Source organism: Columba livia, chromosome 16 (genome assembly GCF_036013475.1).
Source record: "Columba livia isolate bColLiv1 breed racing homer chromosome 16, bColLiv1.pat.W.v2, whole genome shotgun sequence".
NCBI classification, from domain to species: domain Eukaryota; kingdom Metazoa; phylum Chordata; class Aves; order Columbiformes; family Columbidae; genus Columba; species Columba livia.
Genome location: NC_088617.1, coordinates 9,945,360 through 9,968,488, shown reverse-complemented (window position 1 = coordinate 9,968,488; position 23,129 = coordinate 9,945,360). Strand labels below are relative to the sequence as shown.

At 42.7% G+C, this 23,129-nt stretch overlaps 1 protein-coding gene across 4 annotated transcripts in view; it reads left to right on the top strand.

Annotated features, from left to right (window-relative positions):
• Window positions 1-23,129, top strand: part of GNAS (GNAS complex locus) — a 140,603-nt gene that overhangs the window by 101,907 nt on the left and 15,567 nt on the right. For all 4 annotated transcript variants that reach the window (XM_065032425.1, XM_013371299.3, XM_065032426.1 and 1 more), the window contains exon 5: window positions 1,727-1,824. In XM_065032425.1, coding sequence (XP_064888497.1) covers window positions 1,727-1,824 — 98 coding nt within the window. The remainder of the gene's footprint in view (window positions 1-1,726; window positions 1,825-23,129) is intronic.

Below are 23,129 nucleotides of genomic sequence, written 5' to 3'. Positions count from 1 at the left end.
GACACTCACCCTTTATATATCTGTAAACATTAATGAGGTCCCCCCTCAGTCTCCTCTTGTCCAGCTCCAGAGCCCCAGCTCTTTCCTCACACGGGAGATGCTCCACTCCCTTCAGCATCTTGGTGGCTGTGCTGGACTCTCTCCAGCAGTTCCCTGTCCTGCTGGAACTGAGGGGCCACAACTGGACACAATATTCCAGATGTGGTCTCACCAGGGCAGAGCAGATTGGAAGGAGAACCTCTCTCGACCTACTAATCCACCCCAGGTACCATTGGCCTTCCTGGCCACAAGAGCACAGTGCTGGCTCATGGTCATACTGTTGTCCACCAGGACCCACAGGTCCCTTTCCCCTACGCTGCTCTCTAATAGGTCATTCACCAACTTATACTGGAACCTGGGGTTGTTCCTGCCCAGATACAAGACTCTACACTTTCCCTTGTTATATTTCATTACATTATTCCCTGCCCAACTCTCCAGCCTGTCCAGGTCTCTGGATGGCAGCACAGCCTCTGGCATGTCAGCCACTCCTCCCAGCTTGGTGTCATCAGCAAACTTGCTGATAGTACACTCTATTCCCTCGTCCAAATCATTGATGAATATATTGAATAATAAGGTACAAACATTGATCATTATCTCTTTATTATAATCCACATATTTTCTTGGAAGTCAAGAACTGCCCTTAAAACACAGGGAGGACTCTTCTGAACAATATGGCATGGTTCTGTTAAACTAAATCCTAGGCTTTTTATTATCAAAGTGTTTGTGTTAGGGCCAGGAACTGGATTTACTTTCATCCCATTTAAGAGTCTGATTGCAGCAACTGCTCCAAATGGTTTGCCACTGGGTATGAAGGAGTTCATAAACTGTGTGAAATAGTTGGCTGATATCACTTGTGTAACAGAATGTCATGGTCGTAGTGAGGAAGGACTTTGGTGTCTCATTTTTTGTGGTGGTTTTACTAGGCAGTGACTTTTTCATTAAGACACCAACTCTTTATACTTCTGTTGTACATTTGTAGGTGATGAAGAATCTTTCTGTTCTATTGCATTTTCTGTAAACTTATGTTTGCGTAGTTATTTGTTGACTTTAATGCAGGATGAAGCAAGTACTTTGAGTTATCTAGCTTTGTGTCACTGTATTTCTTCTGTAGTTCTTTATCCTTTTGTGTGACAAAAGAATAAATTCTGCAAGTACTTTAAGCGATACAGAGTTAAGAAAGATACTGATGCCGATATAGTCCCCAAAGGTCCTCACTAACGTGGAAGGTCAAGTAAAAGCTACTCAGCATTTGGTACCTTTATGTAAAAGTTCCCGAGGACTAATGTTTCATTGAAGAATGAAAAAAAAAAACCTTGACAGCCAAAAAATCTTGGCAGCCAATATACAGTGAATTGTGAGTTAAAGACCAGATGCTACCAAATGGTATGGGTTATGCCAACAGAATTATCATTAGTGAAAAGTTAACCCTTCTTTCCAGATTTCAGTATATAGTTGGACTCGATCAAAATGGTCGAGAAGCATTTCTTCAAGCGTTACAAAATCCTGAATTGAAGGTAACAACAAAAAAAAAGCCAACGGAGCTTGTAGTTGGGTTCTAAAACACGCTTGAAGTTTTTTGTTAAATACGCTGCCATTTACCCTTCTTTGTGGTGGTAACGATATGTGACCGTTTACCAGTTCTCTTCATAAATAACCCGTTTTGCTAATACTATTTTTACTCTTTCAGGAGTTTTATGAACATACAAAAACACTTTGGCAAGACGAAGGTGTGAAAGCCTGCTACGAGAGATCTAACGAGTACCAGCTGATCGACTGCGCGCAGTAGTGAGTATTGGTTGTGTTCTGCTCCGTACGGATGGTGATACGCCAATGTTAGCATCGAGCATTAAGGACGGTGATTTGGATGGTACTGCTGCGAGCTTTTCCTTACCTTGGAAAAGGAGTGGATGCTCCATAGTGGATTCCTGTTAATCAGCTATTCAGACAGGCAGGAAAAGCTGGCATTCAGTTAGACAATATTATCCAGGGTGAAAACCTTGCAGATGTCTTCAAATGCTCTTACTACAGCCTGGCACTTTAATGCAGGTTCAGATACTACAGCTAGTTTTAGTAAGTTGGAAAGTATATTGATGTGAAACAAGTTTTGTGTTTGTAGCTTTTGTTTTTAGTGCGGTTTATTAATGTGAAGGCAGAGATGGGCAGCAGCCCGGGAGCACTCACCAGGGTTCTTATGTGCCTTGCTGCACATATCACTGAATGATTCATTCTCTTCTGCTCTTTATACCACTGTGATAATTGGTATTGTCAGGAGAGACTGCTGCATGTTTGTAGTTATTTATCACATATATACTATGTACAGCTCAGAATTTTTTTTACAGCAAGATGTTTGTGATAACTGGGAGCATTCCTGGTATTTTTGTTGTGTATACTCAAGGATTGCAGGACTTCAATTTGGAATGTTAATGGTTAAAACTGTTCTTTATTAGTTTATACTCTCTCCACTTCTTTTGGGGGAAGCTGAAATTACGTTTAATGGTCAAGAAAATGCAGGTTTCTCATTTCACGTAATGATGGGCGACTGCAGTTCGTTGTCTGCTACTTTGTCTCTTAAAAGAACATTTGATGAAATAAAAATGGTAAGGTTCTTTATTTTTTGTTTGCTTAGTTAGACTTAAAGGTAAATCAACAATTATTAATAGCTCTGTTTGAAAAGAGAGCAGGGAGATAATTTTACTGTGACCTGCCCAGCTCCAGGTCTTTCGGAGCCCCTTTGAAGTTTTGCCATTGTTTCTAGTGTGAATTTGTTTGATGTGGAGCAATGTCTCTTGCATGAGGTGACTAATGTTTGATCATTTGGCATGGGTTTTTTGCCAGTTCGGTTGCTGCAAAATAGAAACAAGATTTTCGTTTTCTGTCAACTCTCCAGTAAATTTTGTCTTTCTAGTGTAAAGCTGATAGAAATAGAAAAAAAACTAGTTTCTGGTAGTGTTTGGGTCTCTGTTTCTGGTTACTGTTTGTTAATAGTCAACTGCTATGACGGGAAGAAGTAAATATTAAGCACCAAGTGGGTTTTGCGTTGCCCTTTTTTGGAAGAGGAACAAATTTTGTTCAGCCCTGAATGCACAGAAGAAAACTGAAGTTCTTATCAGCCCTGATTGCTGGGATTGACTTTTCATTGGGTGAGCAAGGGGGTGGTTTTACCGTCCTGCTCCACCTAGTGGAACACTGGATTCTACATCATGGGCTGTGGAGCCAAAAATAAACCTTGTGCATTGCTGACAAACTACAGATCTTTTTTCTAAGATACCATTACAGTCTCCTTCTAAAATTATTTCATAATTCTAATATTTATTCAAGTTGATAGTAAAGTATATGGCGTTGTTTTCTTGCAGAAGGAGTTTTCCGGTTGATAGTTTGGGTAGCTCTTGTCCTTTCTGGCATTTTTGCTTGTGCATTGGCGTTGTTTTGAGTAACAGAATATGCAAAGTGAGAGTTTTTCATGGTAAAATGTTTCCTTGGTGGTAACATCACTTTGAAATTCTGAGCTTTTTTTTATCATAGCAAATTTTCAAGAGACCTGACAAAAATTACTGCCTGTACGATCTGACAGCTGGGAGCTTGAAATTAACCTGGCGAGCACACTCTAAAACAATGTGGCAAAGGCAAAATATAAATGGTAGCTGAGATTTATCAGGTGAAGACTATTTGAATTTGAATGTGCAGGCGCTGTCATTAGGGCTAATAGAAGTTAGAAGAGAAAGCAGAACAAACTGTGTTAGAGTTGTCAGTTCTTTCAGAGAGGAGTCCTGGGTTCTAAACACTTTCCCCTTTTGGAGTCCCAGTTTAAAACAAGAAAGACAGACTTAAAATGGAAGGCAGGAAAGTGTCTTTTTCAGAATCAATCCAGCTTCCAAAAAATCCCTTCTTGCTGTTGAAAGTTGAATCAGTTCTTAAATATTAATGGATTCTTTGTTCGGTGAATTACTTTAGAATTCCAAACAATGTTTCTTTTTCACAAAAAAAACCCTTCTTATAGTTGTTTGTAACAGCTTTAATTTTTTTAAACTGTCATTTGTTGAAGTGTGAATTGCTTGGTGTAAAGTTTGTCTTGGTATGGGCTCATTTAACATTCTGCATTCTCTAAGAAAAGTTATTTTCACTCTTGGAAAGTGACAGGGTTATTTATATATAGGAAGCTTTGCAAGGAGATTCTGCCAAATGTTTAAAATCATTTTTGTCTGTCTTTTAGCAGGGAACAGTGAGAACGTATATCGTACAGGCGTTTGTTTGGCTTTCAGAGATGTTAATACCAAAATGAAATTCGCTTCTGTTTCTGCCAAACCTGCAGGAAACGTGTGTGGAGCTTCTTGAGGAGGGTGGGCTGCTCCTTGGGCAGTGGGGCATTGCAGCACCAGTCCTTCCCTCCTCTTATTTCCACCTCTTGTCAGTGGTGGGATGGTGAGGTACTGGGGACTCACCTACTGCCCTTCTATTCAACTTTGCTGCTTTTACAGTTGTGCTTTTCTTGATTAAAACTGTTCTCGGTGTAGGCAGCTTAGCTCCAGTCCAGCAGAAGGTGCTGCCAGAGTTCAGGACTGCATGGCGTAGCTGCAGGATGCTGGAGTGTCTTGAAAAGAAAGATGATGGGGAGATGGAGCATCAGCTCTGCCAGAGTTTGTGCTGAGGAAAGAAGGGAACGCGCGGATGCGTCGGGAGCTCTCAGAGCGGGACAGAGTGCGGCAGGGGATGCTGCTGCTTTGCTTCTTGTCCCTTCCCAGAAAAGTGGGAACTAATATATTTCTCAGCCTCATGTGTCACATCTACCTACCTTGAAAGTAGGTATTTCAGGAGTCTGGCAGTTGTGCTTTTCACCTGCTCCTGAGCAGTAACTTGAGCTGCAATACTTCCTGCTGACTTGCTGCCATTTTTCAATGTCTGCCCATAAGAAGTTGCCATTAATACGTGCTTTTATCCTTGCTCCACCAAGTTCCTGGTTGCATTGGCTCAGAAAGATGACTTTACCCAAAGCTACAGGTACCGTCCTGAGTCTCCGTGTAACTGGAGTTGTGATCTTTGGAGGTGTGAAGCCGGGAGGCCCAGGCAGTAACCTCAGCTGCTGGAGAGCCCTTCTGCTTCCCTGTCCTTTATGCTCAACCTCTCTGCTTAAGTGAAAATGTCATGTCAGAGGAACCCTGTTCATTTTGAGAGAGTAGCTGCCTCTGCTCATCGTGAGCTTTACTGAACTTCCTGCATGGGCATATCTGACAGTCTTGAGAGGCAGAGAAAGGAAAGGAGCTTGTTTCCCTTTTCTTAACTGGACTTACTAAGTAATTAGTTTCAATTCTGTTTTTAGAACAACATGGGCTGTGAGGTTTTGTCACCAGTTTCTCTCTGAGAGGAACATGTTTTAGCCATGAGGGGGGAACACTGGCTAAGAGGAGACCACGTTTCATGGCTCTGCATCGCATGGGGATGTGTACAGCAGAGCACGAACATTGGTCCTGAAGCTCCATTTGATACTGCTCTGGCTAATAATAAATGGAAGAACGCAGATGTGTCTGGAATATAGAAAACCCCAAACGGTGATAAATAAATTATTTACCATCCTTCATGTTTCTTCCCTGAAGGCTCAGGATTGCATTTATTCAGAATGTATTACTTAATATTGAGAATATAGGAGCCATTTCCACTATAATGTGCCAAGACCTGTTTGTCAAATATACGCCTTCTGTCAAATATAAACAAGATCTCTTGAAGTGCAGTTGTTGCTAATACTTCTACCTCAGTTTTCATTTGAAAAGCTCTGTTCTTAAAGCCTCACAAATACCTAGCAGATAAGCTATGTATTTGTAAGTAGAATCTCTCCCATTCAAATGTGCTGTTTGTGGCATAAGGGCATGAAGGATGCCAGCCCTGTCCTGTAAGGTCTGAGCCAAAGTCTGGGGATGTCCTGAAGAAAATTGCTTTGATGTCAGTAACCATTGGATTAAAATCATAGAATCACAGAATAGTTTGGGTTGAAGGGCCCTTCCCAGCTCCCCAGTGCCCCCCTGCCATGAGCAGGGACATCTTCCCCAGCTCAGGTTGCTCAGAGCCCCGTCCAGCCTGGCCTGGGATGTCTCCAGGGATGGTTCATCCACCACCTCTCTGGCCAACCTGGGACAGGCTCTCACCACCCTCAGTGTAAAACATTTCTTCCTCTTGTCTGGCCTGAATCTCCCCTATTTTAGTTTAAAACCATCACCCCTTGTCCTCTCACAACAGGCCCTGCTAAAAAGTTTGTCACATCTTTCTTATCAGCCCCTTTTAAGTACTTAAAGGCTGCAGTAAGGTCTCGCTGGAGCCTTGTCTTGTCCAGGCTGAACATACTCAACTCTCTCAGCCTTCCCTTGTAGCAGAGGTTTTCCATCCCACCGATTATGTGTTTGTGGCTCCTTTGACCATCTCTGGCAGGTCCATGTGTGTCCTGTGCTGAGGACTCCAGAGCTGGGCCAGCACTGGAGGGGGGTCTCACCAGAGCAAGGCAGAGGGTCGAAAGCAAAGCCTCCTAGTGTGTTTTCTAGACTTGCTTATATTAGGCTGTGCTCAACAAATACTTGAATTTTTGCTTTAGCTGGTCTCGGCTTAGTTAGGCTCCTTGGCCACAGATTTGATTTTGCGCTTCATTTCAAGCCATGCTTTCTCTGCGTATCTCCTCGCTGGCGCTTCCTGGTTTCGGCTGGGGTGGAAAAGGAAATAATGTCAGAGCTGGTCCTTGCAGCCCGTTTCCCAGCCCCTGTGCTCAGGAAGGGCTGGAAGCGGCGCGGGGAGCCCGTTCTCACGCTATTTCCTGCCGCCCGCTCTTCTGCCATTTCGGGAGGGCGGGAGCACCGCAGGGGCTGCCTGGGCGCTGGGTCGCGTTTCTCAACTTCCAGCACCAGCAGAGCCACCCTGAGAGCTTAAAGCTGTGCCAGGCTGCTCCGGCAGGCTTTATGAGGAGTGCTTTTAAAGATGTTTGTTTTTAAAATACTTATCAAAGAAAGGAGGGGAGTGCAGCTATTAGCCGACCGCTGCGCAGGGCTGCTGAAGGATCAGCACATGTGGACGTGCTGGGTTTTTTTTAATTTCTAATTTGTTATGGGTTGTAAATGCTTTATATTTTTATTAAGATTTATGGTGTGTTTTATTTCTGGATTTGCTGACTTGTAGAGAGCAATTAAGAGCTCCACTCTGAGCACTTACTGATTTTTCTTCCATGTTGATTTCACTTCAGGACGAAGTTCCCTTCATGGAACATGCAGTAAAGTGCATTTGCTCAAAGTCTCACCTTTTTAAATAGTGCCTGACTTATCCGTGGTACTACTGTTAGTCTTTTCTTTTTACTTTCTCTCCACGCGATGTGATTTTGGCAGAGTAGTTGCCCTGGTCTCCTCCAGCTCTGGGAGCTACATCTGTGTACTCACATTCAGCAGGACAGGAATTTCCCTGGCCTATATTCCCGGCACACATGAGTTTCTTACGGACACTAACAATTATATTGTTAACCATTCCCGTGAGGAAGAAAAATCTTCATGTCCCCTTTTGCTGATCTAAAACCGATGCACTTGCCTACTGCTGCGTGAATTCTTTGGCAAACCAAGGAATAGATCCAGATCATCTGACTTCTAATCCTTAGTCTTGATTATAAAACCCACTGTACTTTATTCCCAAACGCTTAGAGATAACTGAATTAGGGTCTTCTCCCTAGTCATCTTCATCCTGAGGGAATAGAAGTTCATGTTTTAAACAAGATTAAATTTCAGTTTAAGAAAGTATAGCCCAGGTTATATTTTCTCTGCAGTCCAATGGGGTGTTAGGTGCAGAAGTAGGTTGCTGTGGATGATGGGAAGCGCAGTGACTCTTGTCTTTGCATGACTTTAGTGAAGTCACTACCAAGAAAATGAGTCCAAATCTATAGGCAGCTGTATTACACCTGACTACTCAGTGTGTCTGCCCTTCCTGCTGACCGTCAATAGCAGGGATGTGCCTGCTGGCAAGTGCTGTGAAAACCAGATTACCTAAATTTAGCCAATAAATGGATTATGAATCCAACACATGTTCCCACTGTTGTGGCAGCTAATCATAAATTCGTAATTTCAAGCTACACTCAACCTCAGATAAACTCCTCCGTCTTTGAAATAAGTTACATCCCAGTATGAAGCAAGATAAAACAGAAGGTGTAGTGGAAAAGCTTGCTTGAGTCTTATGAATTAGGAGCACTGATAAGTGAAAAAGGTGATGAGCCATAATGTCAGAAAGACCTTTAACAAGTCCAAAAAGTGAATAATTTAAGAAGCCACACCACAGGCTTTTGAGGTCTGTGCAATGCCCACCACATCACTCTGAATTACTGTAAAACGGTTTGACTGTTTGCTCTGGGAATCCCATTTCTGCCTCCACTTTCCCTCGCTCTGGCACTTGTACCCCCTGCACCCGCTGCCCCCGATCGCTTCCCGCTTGTGGTTCTCCTTTGTTCCACACATCTGTTCATGTGTCAGCTCCTTTCTGGCCTTCGGCTGCAGTTGCAACTTCCTTTCCATGTCCAGTTGTAAATAGGAGGGATTTACCTTCAGCTGGCGGCAGAGCTGGCCTGATCTGGAGAGCGTGAAAAAGCTGGGTTGGAACGTTGTCCCCTGTATCTTGAGCCAGTCCTGCACTCAAATAATCACACTTTGCCTTTTAGATTGTGTCACTTGCTAATAGCTGCAAGAGTTCAGGACGAACCCAAGTGCAAGTGTCAGGGATCCCTGGTTTAGGGGAAATGGATGTGCATTGCTGAATGTGTTGCATTTGCTTTCATGTGCAAATGGAGCATTTGCTTTCTACCACAGCTATTTCTTTCAGTAACAAATCCACATGCAGAAAATTTGCTAAGATTAGGTACATGCTTGCTCAGGAGTATTTTTGAAACTTTGGCATGAGTGTTAACGTTTTATTTAAATAAAATTTGTCCATAAAATAGTGAATGTCCTCTGATCATGAGTCGACTCCACATGGTTTGTTCAGCAGATTGCTGTTTTCCTCTGACAGCTGTTTCATTTGGCATGGCAAAAGGAGATGAAGACAGTGCCATGAAGGCAGGACTAAATAAAAAGCATATTGATGTTTTAGTGAGCCAGTGAAGAGTACTGTGGTGAGTCTAGTGGGTAGTTTGCTTGGGATGTTTCTCTGAGCTAATATTTTACTTTAATAGTCTGCTTTAAAACCAAAGTTGATGTTATCAAAGAATGTGAATGTATGAGTAACTACTGCTGTATAAATCTAAGAATGATGCAGCTTCATAAGTTTGTTCTGTACTAAAAGTACTTGGCTACAGTTCAGAATTCTGCAGACAAAGTTGTTCCATAGCCCGATTTCTTGATGGTTTGCCTATACCCATACAGTTCATTAACACAGACTTAAAAATAATTCACTGCAGAGAATAACAGATTCCTTGTTACTAGTGGTAAAAATGGCAAACTGTTTTGTTTGATAAAGAACATGCTGCATCACCAAATGATTTTAAACATTTTAAGAAACAATAAAGGTAAATGACAAAGAGTGCATAAGCCCTGAGATTTCTGTTTCAAAAAGAGAAAATAAAATGAGGGTTTTAAAAGCCAAAGTCAGATGCATAGTTTTGTAACTGCTTTCCAGTCTTTTTGGTTCTGTAGTATCTGGACTTGTTAGTCACCACATTCTGACACCTGCCCAGGCTTCTGCTCTGGTTTTTGTGGCAAACATACACATTCAAATGCAGTGGAATTTTTTTGTGGGTGAAGGTGAAGAATTGAAATGCAATACAACAGGAGATGGAATATAAGCCAAAACTTGCCATTACTCAAACTTTTATTAATTTCCGCATTTTAATGGCAACAGGTTCACCAGTTCCTTCCTGCTTTTTCCTTTTCCCATCCTCAGAGCTTTTGTTGCGGAATTAATTGTGTGAGAGAATATGCTAGAAATATATGAAGAAGCATCTTTTGTTTGCTGAGGCTTTTGGAAGAATTGCTGTGAAGATCATATTGGTAAGAGTTTGTAAGTGAAGGAGAATGAGGGACCTACCAGCAGAGTGCTGGTTCTGCAGACAACTCTGGGATTTATACCCGTGTGTACCTGAGGTTAAACATACCTGGGGTTAGTTATGCAAATCAGTTAATGAGTTGCCACCTTGAAAAGTTGTGTTTCCAACTTCCCATCAAGATGGATTTTGAAATCATTTCCATATGGTCATTGATTCAAAGACATGTTTTGAGGATGGGCTCAGGTCAGTTGCTTCAAAGAGATGTGTAGCGTTGCTTTTTGTGGACAATTGTGGTTACTTGTTAAGTTTTGAGACTTCATAAAATTTTTCAAGCAAATAATATATTAGTAAACAAGATTTTGTGCGTGCATGCAAGGCCCTGACTCAGTGTGCAATCCCTTTGGAGCGATTAATCAGTGTTATAGACTTGACACAAAATAATTTATTGAAGAGATTAGCGTGTTGCATTGTTACACAAGATCATTAAACACAACTAGTAACGTAGCATTGCTACATAATCCTGGTTTTCTTTCATAATTGTGAAGATTAAGAAAAATTCAATAGCCTGGATTCATCCTTATAGGAACTCTCCTAGACCAGATGGAGTTCTCCTACTGTGAGTAAATTTGTTAGCAACAGGTGTCACAAATATCGCTGTTTGCATGAAACTCCTGGGTGTTCTGCGAGCAGCCTTTCATCCTTTAAATGGTGCCACGCGTTCCTGGAGTGAGGGAATCTCACAACTCTAGTAAACGCTCTATCGGGCTACTGGTGCAAAGCTGCTAAACACACCAGTGGTGCATTTACTGCAAGACAGGCCTAACATTTGACAAGGACAGGAAGACAATTGGTGGAGCTACGTGACTGCTGAAAGCTCGAGATTCATTGGCTTGCCTTCCCTGTACTGTGGTATTGCCCTTTTTTTCTGTATTTCTTTTTATTTTTACTAAGCACAGAATATATAGGGTGTTTCAAGAAGATGGACCCAATTTGATTTGCTTTGAAGTTGGGTCCATCTTTTTGAACACCCTGTACTTTCTCATGGTAGGGATAGTGCAACAAACCTTCCCCTGTAATCTCAGTTCTGAAAAAATACACATACTTTAAGAAAATTTGAACCAGGAAAATAAACTATTTTGTACACAGCAATCCTTAAATTGTGTGGCTTTTGTGAGTGTCAGGAGGATGGAGCCAGGCTCTTCTCGGTGACAACCAGTGGTCGGACAAGGGGCAATGGGTACAAACTGGAACACAGGAGGTTCCACTTGAATATGAGAAGAAACTTCTTCCTGGTGAGGGTGGCAGAGCCTGGCCCAGGCTGCCCAGGGAGGTTGTGGAGTCTCCTTCTGTGCAGACATTCCAACCCGCCTGGACACCTTCCTGTGTAACCTCATCTGGGTGTTCCTGCTCCATGGGGGGATTGCACTGGATGAGCTTTCCAGGGCCCTTCAACCCCTGACATTCTGTGATCTGTGAACGTTTCAAGATTAGTGTATGACAATTAGGAGAATACTTTTATCAAACTAAAACCTAAAATGATATTGTAAAACCTTGTTAAAGACTTGCTTTAAAAAAGGAATGAAGAGCAACAGTATTACAAAGGATGGGAGGCAACAGAAAATTTCTGATACATGGATGAAATGAGGCTGGTGCTTTGGTACAATGGAAAAGCGCCAGGTTTGATTCCCAGTCGTTCCCTGGGCTGAGCCAGTGCAAATACATCACTGCCGGTCCCAGGGAGAGGGAGCACTCCATGCCATTGACTGGCATGTTCTCTCCTTTTCCTCTGCTGTGAACTCCACTGGCTGATAAAACACTGAAGCGTTTCCTTCACTGGGGGCTTAAGTTTAAATTTCTTTTGTCTGGGTGCTTGCCTGCGTTCACAGGTGTTGCTGAATGGATTATTTTTGAGAGACCCCTGACAAAGATGTCAGCATTACATTTGCTATAAATCTAGCAGCAGGCTCAAAAGTTTATTGAGACCACATGCTTGCATGCAGAGAACATGGTCATAAAATCCTTGCTTCAGGAGACGCAGGCTGAAAATGAAGAAATAGATTAAGCTCATATTAGGTTAACAGGTTTATCAAACTGAAGCTGAATTTAAGTCTTCTTTCAGTATTATTTTTTATAGCAGGTGACTAATCCCTAAATAAACTGAAATAAATTGCTAGCTAATTTTACATGTGATTAAGAATAGTTTTGTGGGCAGGATGTCATTGATACAGAAATTGTGATTTGAAATACCATTTTTGAGCTGATTGATTGCTCTGTGATACCTTACACATTGATTTTTGTACCTGAAGCACATTAAAATCAGTTGTTAGAGTTAAATTTAATTCTGTGTTTACTATATTTGTATTGTGGTACACTAGTTAAATCTCAGAAGGGTATCCACCAATAAGGCTAAATTGTAGCATATTCATTATTGAGTTAAGGGCTTTCAGTGCCTGAATGGTGATTTACACTTGAAATGTGTCGGCTGCCCAGTAAATTGAAGGCTGTGAAGTACCTTGGGTACTCAGCAAGGTTCCCCTTCCCCCAAAGGGCTCATGTGAACTGCAGCCCTACGGAAGAGCCAGCAAGGGCTGGCTTAGCAAAGGCTGGCTTAGCAAGGCCGGGGAGGGAAGGAGCTGCGGGTGCTCTGCCCAGGGAGCATCCAGCCCGGTTCAGGTGGCCGGGTCGTGCTGTATGATCTTTGGCGAGAGGTGTGGTCTTTACAATTAAACAAACAAAAACCAAACCAAAATAGGAAACAAAGCACACCTGAAGCCTAGTTATTTTTTAGAAATAAATGCAAATAGCAATAGACATGCAAAATCCCCACCAATTGTGTTAACTTTTGTTCAAGTATTGCCAATGTTGGTAATACTCGCAAAGCTGCTGAAGGCTGTGTCTGGAATAAACTGTCCACTACTTTTGCTATAAAGGCGTCTCAGATTTTAATTATTTTTGATGTTATGAAGTCAGGGACAGTGTTGAGAAGTTATGCATCTTGAAGCTTCGTACCTGGCAAGGCAATCATCTTATGTTAGTGTCTGGCCGCTCTGTGGATATTCTTCAATCAAATTCAGTCTTGAGCGAACTAGTCTTGTGTGAGTCCACCGGTTGTGGTTTTGTTTTGGTCTTTTCCTTAGCTCTGCCTGTCAGTACGTGTGCCCCGAAGAGCACGCCGTGCAGTTAAGGTGTGTGCAGTCTCAGTTCTTGTCTTGGTTCGGCCTGAAAGGTTTCGCTTCACTGTTTCGGCGGGAGGACTCGCTGCTCCCCCCTGCTCCACCGCGCTGAGCTGCTCTAGGATGCGCACATTGTGTTCTCAAAGGCCAGGCTGCGGCATTTGTAAATTGGAGGTGTGATATGTCTCTTCTTCAAGAAGAAAGTAAAAGTTCACACCTGTAAAACCTCCTGGATGGTTTTGGACAGTGTGAGGTTTTAAATGGAATCAGATGAGTTAAGTGCATTATTGTTCAATCTTTTGTGGCATTAGTGCCAAGAAGTATTGCAGTGTCATCAAGAATCTTGAGATGATTAAGTGGTTTTGTAGAAGGGGTGAGAGGATGGATTTAGAGCTCTTCTCTTGTCTTACCAGCGTAGATGATATATTCCCCAAAAGAGCATTCCGGACTGTGCCGTGTCACATTAAAATGTAGATATAAGTATGTTATCTGTGTATTTTCAATCCTAACTCTAATTCTATACCCCAGTTGTTAAAAGTTTACTTCAAAAATAAGGCATGTAGTATGTATGAAGCGTGGAGCAATCATATGTGACTTGTGTTACACGTATAATGTATACTCATTATTGTCCCAGTGTGTTACCAAGTGAACCAGTAACTAAAATGTCTATTTGGAGAATAACGTGTCAGATTCTAAGTCACTCTGTTGTGATTATGTGGCCCATTCAGCAAATTTGCACGTACTGATAGGCTCCGTGTTGTGGATTTCGGGTGCTTTCAGAGCCGCGCGACTCTCAGACCGAGCCGGGTGTTACTTCTCGTGTTCCCCGGCTCTCTGCAGGCGTGACGAGCTCTGTTTCTGTTTCCCTCTCCACCTTCTCCTCGTTGTGGATGTTGCAGCTGCGCGCAGGCAGATCCCTCGTGGGGAGGGAAAACAGGGCAAGGCAGGACCGGACAGGTCACAGCAGAGCTGCTTCACTGAACTAGGAAAAAAGAAAAAGGAGCCTGGCCCTCAACCAGTTTTGAGGATCAGAAAGGTGTTGAGCCATTTCCCAGTTTCAATCAGATTGGAGCCAAGCCTTACCAGACACTTGGGAAAGCTGCAGCTCCACTGCTGCTTAATTGCTTCTTGTTTTGAAAGAGGAACTTTATTTAAAAATAGTAACTTCAGTGTTCAGTCCATTAAATTTGTCACCAAGATGTTTTCGCTAGGCTCTCAACTGTTTTCTTATTGGAATTGTGAACTAAAAATAGGTGGGATTGCTGCTGTTGTGTGCAGGGGCTGGTACCTCCATTCCAGCTCTGACTTTCCCTAATGATGTGCAGTGTGTGTGTTTCAGAGCTTTCTGCTGGGCTGGATGGAAGAAGGTCCTGCTAAATTACGCCAGAATTGTGCGCTGTGGTTTTCTGATAAAGCCCCATGGCTGTGAAGGATCTGGAACTGATTCCCCTCCAGACAGGTCTTACAAAAGAGCGATTAGTGCCGCACCCAGTGCATTTTTCTTTTTTCACCAGTCTGTAGGAGATGTTCGGAATAATTCAACAAATACCTTTTAAAAACAAACAGCCACTAATGAACACAGGTTTGTTACTATTATTATGAGGGGTGCAATTTACCCTCTCAGTTCAGTTCTCATGAGCAGTCCCTTTGTGCATAATTGAAATCACAGTGTAGATTGTAAGATAAAGTGACAATTACTGTGTTTATATTGTATGAAACATTGTGTTTTTTTGAAACAAAACTCTGTAATTACCAGAATCTGTACAAGCCTATGCTGCTTTTATACATGTATGGATTACAGGGCAAATTGGGTTATAATATCCACATTTAAATAGTCTATGTTTTAAATTCTGAACTTTTTCACATTTATTCCTGACATCCATACCACAAATCATCATCATGGGTTAATGCTGGACAAGCAGGAGGCTGGGACAGATTTTTATTCTACAGAGTTAGAGACATACATGTCTATGCAAATGTATGGCAGTTTCCCTGAGTACTTACTACTTAGAAATCAGTACTATATTAGAAAAGTTGCATTTTTCAATTGTGATGTTAGCTGAAGATATTTTTTCTTCCCTGGGATACCTTTTCACTGTAACTCCACGAAATCTCTGCAGCTTACACTGGTAGAAACAGATGTGGGTAACAGGAGGAAGCTCTGCAGAACAGTGTGGGCTTGGGTGGTTTGTGTTTTGTTTTTTCCTTTTTAAAGGCTTGGTGTTTGGAGCCACAATCAAGACAGTCACTGACCCGAATGTACATTGTATCAGCCTTTTTTCTTTTTTTAATCTTTCCCCATTATATTGTCTTTAAGCAAAGAAACAGAAAATCCTAGGAGTGTTAATAAAACATAGTCTCTCAAATGGAAGTGGGTTCATTGGAAGGAGGGTATCTTTTTTAATTCAAATGAAGGATATGCTTATCTGCACAAGTGCTCCAATGGTGTTCCTTTAAAACCTGTACTGAGATGCGGCGTACAGCTCTGATGCAGCGTACAGCTCTGATGCGGCATACAGCTCTGGGTGACTAGCACATCAGACCTTTTTAAAGTTTCTCATCTGTTTGCTGGCAGCCTGTTCCTTGAACTTCCCGTGCATGTGCATTTATACAAAGGCAGGAGCTGTAGTTTTACAAGCTGGAGCTGCAGGACGTGCATGTGGGTGGGATGGGGCGAGGGAAAAGTGCCACCTGGAGAGCCCTGCACCTGTCACTGGTTTTGAACATCACAATCAATAAAGGACAACTAATGTGTTAAAGATGCTGCAAAAAGGTCCTGGGCTGGAAAATGTAGAAAAAAACTAACCCAGAGAATGGCTGTATTTAGTACTCACATATTATTAACTTCTGTGTTATCAGTTGCTGCAGTTAGGCACCCTTTTTGGGGGTGAATCTAATAATTTGCTGCTGAGTAGAGGAAGAGGGGTTAAGAACACTGTAGTGTGCTAAAAGCTGTATTTTACATATGGTCTCATAGTGCTTATAGGCTGGGTATGTATAAGCACCTGATACAGGGTAAACAGTGTCAGAACACACCGCTTTGTCACTCTCCAGCCTTTCTGCCCGTCTGACCCATCTGCTCTGAGTCTGTCCCACTTCGCAGTCCTTGCTGCTGTTCTTAGTGTAAACCCTGAGCCGGAAGCTCTAATTATAGTAATGCAGAGCAAATGGAAATCCTGCAATTGTCTCCAGCACTCTTAAATCACATAGTTTCTAGCTACAGGTATCAGAGCAATAGGTGAGCCCATCCAGGCTACAGCTGGGTCATGATGGTTCCATTCCGGCTGCTCTGTGCCCCCTGCACAGCTTTGGATTGCAGTTACTGCCAGAGCTGTGGGCTGTGAAGGTCAGATGCCCATTAAGTTTTAGGCACAGATTTCAACCAGGACTGCAGCATGGGAGGGTGCTGGGCATCCTTCAGTGCTTTGCAGTAAGACATTATAAGAGAAGTGCTGGGTTTATGTCGTTTTACAAAATAATAGACTTGAGTATCGAGCACAGCTTTGGAAGGGCGGCCAAAGCCCCAGCTGGGTTCATAACCCCTTAATGTATGTTGATGTGGGAACATCCACTGCATGTGGGGATGAGAAAAACCTCCTTACACCTCTTCTCATCTTTCCTACTGCTGTTTTATTCTTATTCTTCTCCTGACACTTTTTAAATGTTCCTTTCACGTCGAAGAAATTTTTAATCTGTTAATAAATAATTTAGGTTTAAGATTTGAGCCATTTAAAATGCAAACATGAGACACTGCCCTCTGCAGACAGAGAGATGGTCCAGATGTGTGTGTCCTCTGCAGGGATCTTATGACTTTTGGTCATCCAGTGGGATCTGGAGGTTTTCTGGAACTTGAATGCACACCTTGGGCTCTTCCCTTGGGCTTTTCTTTCCCTCCTGTTCTCTGCTGCCCATTGTGATTGAGTCCATGTGTGTGGGAGTCAACCCACTTGTACAAAAATGAGTTGTTATTCATGGCTTTGGGATACTTTCTTTTCAGTGTAAGAAAGTTAAAAAAGCATGAACCGACATCAGTGGTGTTTCAAAATTAATGCCCGCTGAGAGGAAATTCTTCTCCATCTCTTGTTTGTTCCACGCTCCCTGCACAGGTAGAGCTCACTGTGCTGTTTTGTACTTGCTTCACAGCCATAATGGCCAGGATCTTTCTCCTTCTCTCCATCCGCTGAGGCAGGGGGACTAAAGGCTTCCAGAGAGCATGTCAGTGATGTGAATTCAGCAGTTAGGGACGGCGCACCTCAGCGCAGGGGTTCTCTGCACAAGGCTGGTGTGTGGCCGAGGCTCCGGCACTGCCTGGCGCCGCAGGGACCCGCGGCAGAGGGCGGGATGGGGCTGGATGTGACCCCTGCCCAGGTCTCCGGGTCCTTCTGCCGCCACGGAGGCGGGTGAGGATGCTGAGACTGCAGGGTGAGTGTGTGTTGTCTCTGGTACCATCTGGATCTCAGTATTCTCCTCAGTGTAAGGTTCAACTTCAGGATAGAGCTATTTTACAGTTATAATGCTGAAATAGTTACATTCTATGAATAACACGTTTAGCAATTGTTTAGCTAATTACAACAGTTTTATATAACTGTGAGAAAGAGTCGATAGTTTAAAAGAGCTGCATTATCACTTCCTCATTGTAGCGTTGTCTTAAGCTAGTTAGAGAAGGAGGGATTTTAGAAGTCTTTCCAAAATTTCCCCTCACCTCCTTTTTCCTGGGTGCTCACCCAGCGATTCTTTCGCGCGCACCTGGTCCGTCCCCCACGTCTCCGCTCTCCCACTCCAGTCCCATCTTGTTCCTGTTCTGCAGCACCTGACGGCTCCTCTGAGTCAGAGAACGCGATAGGAAACCTCTCTGTGCCGAAACCAGAGAGCAAACAGGCTGAGGTTGTGCCTTGTCAGGGATTTTGCTTTCCCTGTGCACACATAAGTTCTTAATTCTCTGTTACTTTAGTCATAGAAGCATGCAGCTTAGAAGAGTCCACATTAAAAATAAATTTTGCAAACAAAATATGTTTTTCAAATATACGGTATATCCTACCATCTGTTTTACAATCATTTGCATGATTTGACCTTTTACTAATATTTCAAGATCTTCTATAGTGATTCTTCTGTTTGAGCAATGAGATTTAAAGGATTCACATGTTTACAATGATAAAAATTCTGCTTTGAGATGAAGTCAGTCAAGTTAGCAGGTCAGTGGGGAAGGCAGGGAGAAGGGCCAAAGTGTTTTATTTAAGAGATTCTAAAATGGCATATCATGTCACTTGCTGAATTAGTGCTGTTTGTGAGCTTTTGTAAAGCCACAGTATTCTGTGAAGCGTAGGCTTAAAAGCACTAAGTATTCAAATGCAGTTTGGGAAAATATTCCGCAGTTGATGACCATGTATTGATGTTATCACAAACAACATGTGAGTAAGAGAAGGTGGAGGTTCTATATTAGATTTTCCTTTTAAGAGCAAAAGAGCAAAATCATGACACTGGCTGACTGACAGTTCTTTTTGTTTGATGCGTTAAATTTCTGTGAGATTAGAGGAGCGGCCGCTCCCTGGGGATGGCTTTCCCACAGGAGCAGTGTGTTCACCGTTCCTGTTTGCCCTTGAATTGGGTGTCGAGCTTGACTTCTTGCTCCTGTCTGCCTGGATGTGAGGGGTGCTAGGGAGAGAAAAGCACTGAAATCTGACTTCTTCGTTTCATCGTATGGCCAAAGAACACAGAAACACAGAACTTGCAGGTGACGCTTTTCGCAGTAACCAAAGATGAATGTCACTGTAGTCCTCAAAATGAAAATTATAAAATTGCTGTTGTAGCTCCATATCACTTGTTTGTTTCAAAATGAATTTTAAGTATGCCTGGTATTAAATTTTATGATCAAGCAACTTTACGTTATAACTCGCTTCAGAACAAGAGATGTGCTCTTTACAGATGCATTTAATACTAGATGCCAGGTTCTGTTTCTCCTTTAACAGAGGCCTGGAGGTGTTGGTTTGTTTTTTCCCCCAAGTTGGAAAAAGAAAATTAAAACAAAATAAAGGCAAAGGAAAGAAAGGGCAGGGGGAAGCATGGCTGTGAGAAAAGCTACAGCTGGAATGGGAGCTGCTTGAGCTGTCGGCTCCCAAACAGGCATTGACAGGTCGTCTGAGAAGACACTGACTGTGCTTCCCTCACGTGTGACACTGGCATAAAAGAAATGGAAGATTTGAGCGTCCTGTGAGCGGGACAACAGGCAACGTTACTGCTTGTTTGCAAAAGAACCCAACTTGATAAAACACCCAACAAAAATCTCAGTGGGGATGGCACCTAAGTGGGCAAAACTGCAGTGTTGGGTTTATATTCTTGCATGTTGAATATGTGAACTATTTCTCTGAAGGCCTTTGAAGCGTATTTGAATAAGGCGGTGAAGCGCTGCAGCCACCGCGCTCAAGCCCAGCGGCGGTTCGTCCTTCCCGTGTTCTGGGCTCATCGGGGACCGATTCCTCCCTGGAGCCGTCGCTGTCCTGCAGCAGCTCAGTGCGGTCACAGGTCCTGGTCTGCCCCATGGGCTCGTGTCATCTCCACCCGCCTCCAGCTCTAGCAATTCTGTGTAAAATGCTGTTGCGTGTTTTTCAGGGTGCAGTTGTATTCACGGCGCTGAGGGTTTAGGTTGTACAAGCCACACACAAGCTGAAAAATGTAGGAACTGTCTGAATCTTGGCTTGCGCTGCTTTTGCACATTGCTCTGTTTCTTCAAGTTATAGAAACCAGCATGAAATATTAATGTATTAATTCTTTTATCATCTGAAAGGCTTGGTGCAAATACCAATAAGTAATGCTTATAAAGCATTTTGTGTCCTTCAGATAGCATCATTTCATTATTACTTCAGGTCTAGTTCTTTGGCTGTCTCTTCTTTTTACTGGCTGGATTGTTCGGTCCCAGTTGTTAAGGGAATATGCTTTTATTAACATTTCAAATTATTAACATAATTTGAATTTTATTTATTAGTGATGTCACTAATTTTGTCAGAATAATGCAGTTTTACAGTTCTGCTGATTCGATGGCACTGGAGGGAGCTAAAGACTGTGAGGACGAGGTTCATAGAAATACTTTGTTGAAACACAATGAAAGGATATCTCATTAGGTTCACCTGTTTTAATTGCTAAGAGCTGCCTATGGTAGGGACGCATACATGAAAAACTCATGTGTTGTTGCCATATTAAAAATAACATCTGAAATTAAAGCAACATTAATTTGCTGATTTGAACTCAAAGATGTCGGAGGGCTTTCCAGCAAATGTATATTCTGTAGGGGCACTGTTTAATTCTATTAAAAATTATTTGCATTGTTTTTTTCCCTAAATGACTTTGCCTAAACAGTCTCCTAAGTTAGCAGGATCTATTTTTAAACCACTGTAAGAAGAACTGTTCCCTACTGCACCAGATTTCGTTTAAATAGATTTTGAAAAATTATTAAATGTAAAGTTTTCCTCCATGTTCAGCCCCACAGAGCACAGGAGTGATGCAGATATGTTGGTTTCTTCTCCACTGTATAAGGTCTGTGACTTTAGGCTGCAGTTAAAAACAGCTTACCACAGAAAATGCCCGACCTTCCTTGTAGATATAGACCTTTCCCCACCTTCCAGAAAACAAGCACAACAAAACATATATATATATTAAGAATATGGACACTTAAGTGGGGTGGGAGAGGAATTCACAGTCAGCCGTACTTGAGTTCTTACTAGTCCAGCTTGACGGCTTTATAGATAGTAAAGATCATGGAAACAGTATTTAATACTTTCTTATACTGATTAGCCTTCACTTTCTGGTTCCTCATGTAAAGTTCAAAATTGTAGTCTTAGTGTGTCAAGTTCTTGCTGAAATAGCTGCAAAAGGAGCCAAACTTGATGGAGTACGTAGGAGTTTGGTTCTTCGAGACGGCGATCTTGGAGAGTCGCTGAGGTTAAAGCCATTTTGAAGGGCAGGAAGGGCTGGTATTTTGATGTCTGATTAATTCGGTTCTTGTTTTATTTTAAACACTGATAAATGAAGGCAGGCAAACGAAAATGGGTTAGACTGTAGAGATGGTATAAACGTTCCTGTATGTAAAGCAGTAGATTTGATAGTGTTTTGCAGGGAACAGGATGGTTAGTTAGATCCGAGTGTCTGGTGTGTTCGGCTCACCAAAATTCAGGAAGAAGAGTTACAGAAGCGGCGCACAAAGGAAAGTGAAGTGAGCAACTCTGTTACGTGAACGTTTAATTGCTTCTCCTTTTCCCATGTTTTTTCGTCTTCTTTTGCAGCCTCCTTAAAAAGTTAATAGGGATTGCACCATGTTCCTTCCCACTCACTCACACCGTGTTCCCGCCCCGGGCTGGCCCTGGAACCAGATCACAACACAGTGATCTCATCCATACTGTTACCTTTCATTTCTGTACCCAACCTTGGCCTTGGATCAGCTTACGTTTCTTCTTGGCATGGTGAAGTAATTTTCTGGGGCGGGGTGAGGGGCTGTTCTGGAGTTATTTGACATATACAGGCTTGTATTGCGGAGCGAGCCTCGGAGGCACGCGGCAGTGAGTTGTTTTTAATCGGTCTGTTTTGGTAGTTGTGAGAGTGTGAAAATACCTTTGTACAAGTTCACAAAGTAGGAGTGAAGGCAGCCGGAGCAGCCCAAGTGTTTGGGGTTTGTGTTGGTTGGTGGGGGGGAAGCTGTGTGGGACGGGTTTAATTTGAAAAGTGATAATTGAGCACAGTCGTGGGCAGGTGGCTGAGATGTTCGGGATAAAACGTGCCCCTGCGGTGGGAGGAACCCGCCAGAGCATCGCTGGAGCAGCAGGGATCCGCAAGCAGATCAGGGCAAGGTGGAGAGTTAATGGCAGAGGGGATCTGGGGGTTCCAGCGAAGGACGGGAGGCCTGGCCGGGTTTGGGTTACCTGCTGGGCCTGCCAGCTCTGCACCCCGCTCATCCTCCCAGACAAAACCAGAAAGTTTGTTCATTATATGAGCCAGAAGGGACTATCTCGCAGTAATGTATGAATTGCTTTCTTAAGGAAGAAAAAAATATATGCCTGGTTCTTTTATATATAATTTAAATCAAAACTTGCAGTTGGTTACAGGCTCTTAAACTAACTTGGAGTATCTTTATAAAAACCAATAAATCCTGAATTTCACTGCATTGCATGTTACAAAGCGCATATTCCAAAATACGTCTGAGAAAACTGTTCTCTGAAGCATACGTTGTTCAGATGGCAAATGAGCGAACTGGATGTGGTGAGAGGAAGGGGGAAGGGGAGGGGAGTTTACATACATCTTTAAGCCTGGGTGGAAGTTACTCTACAATTTTTAGAAATGAAAATATCCATGTAGGGACCTAAAGGAATCCTGTGGGCCGATGGTGCAGTTTCTGTGGAGCGCGTGTACGGTGCCTTTATGGCATACGGAAGATATTTTACTGTGGCTTAAATGCTTATTATAGTTGCAGGTTTTTTATTACCATCTGTAGTCCTATTGGGTTTTGATAGAGCAATGAAGATTTTATATTTTTGGGAGTGGTATTCGCTGTGTTCTATCACGCTGGCGACTATTTCCAGTGTCTGTGAAATAGCAAAGCCTTAAAACTTCAGTCTGATTCCTGAACTGTTGCTTTCATATGCTGTAGAAAATATTGAATCTCCTGATTATACAAATGTCTTCTGTTGGGTAATATTGACAAATATACTGAATAACATTTTTGACATAACATTCTGTTCCCACACAGATAATTTGGATGTAATTGAATGGCTTGATCAAGAGCCTGTGCTAAAAATACGACATTTTCTCACCCACTGAGTGAAATAAAACGCTTGCTCAAAAGGCAGTTTTGTCAAGCGGAGCCGTTGGAAAGCGGGCTGGGTTGTGCAGCGACTACTGATGCTGTTGTCACCTCGGAAGGCACAGCTTGGGGCTGGTTTGTCACCTCAGCC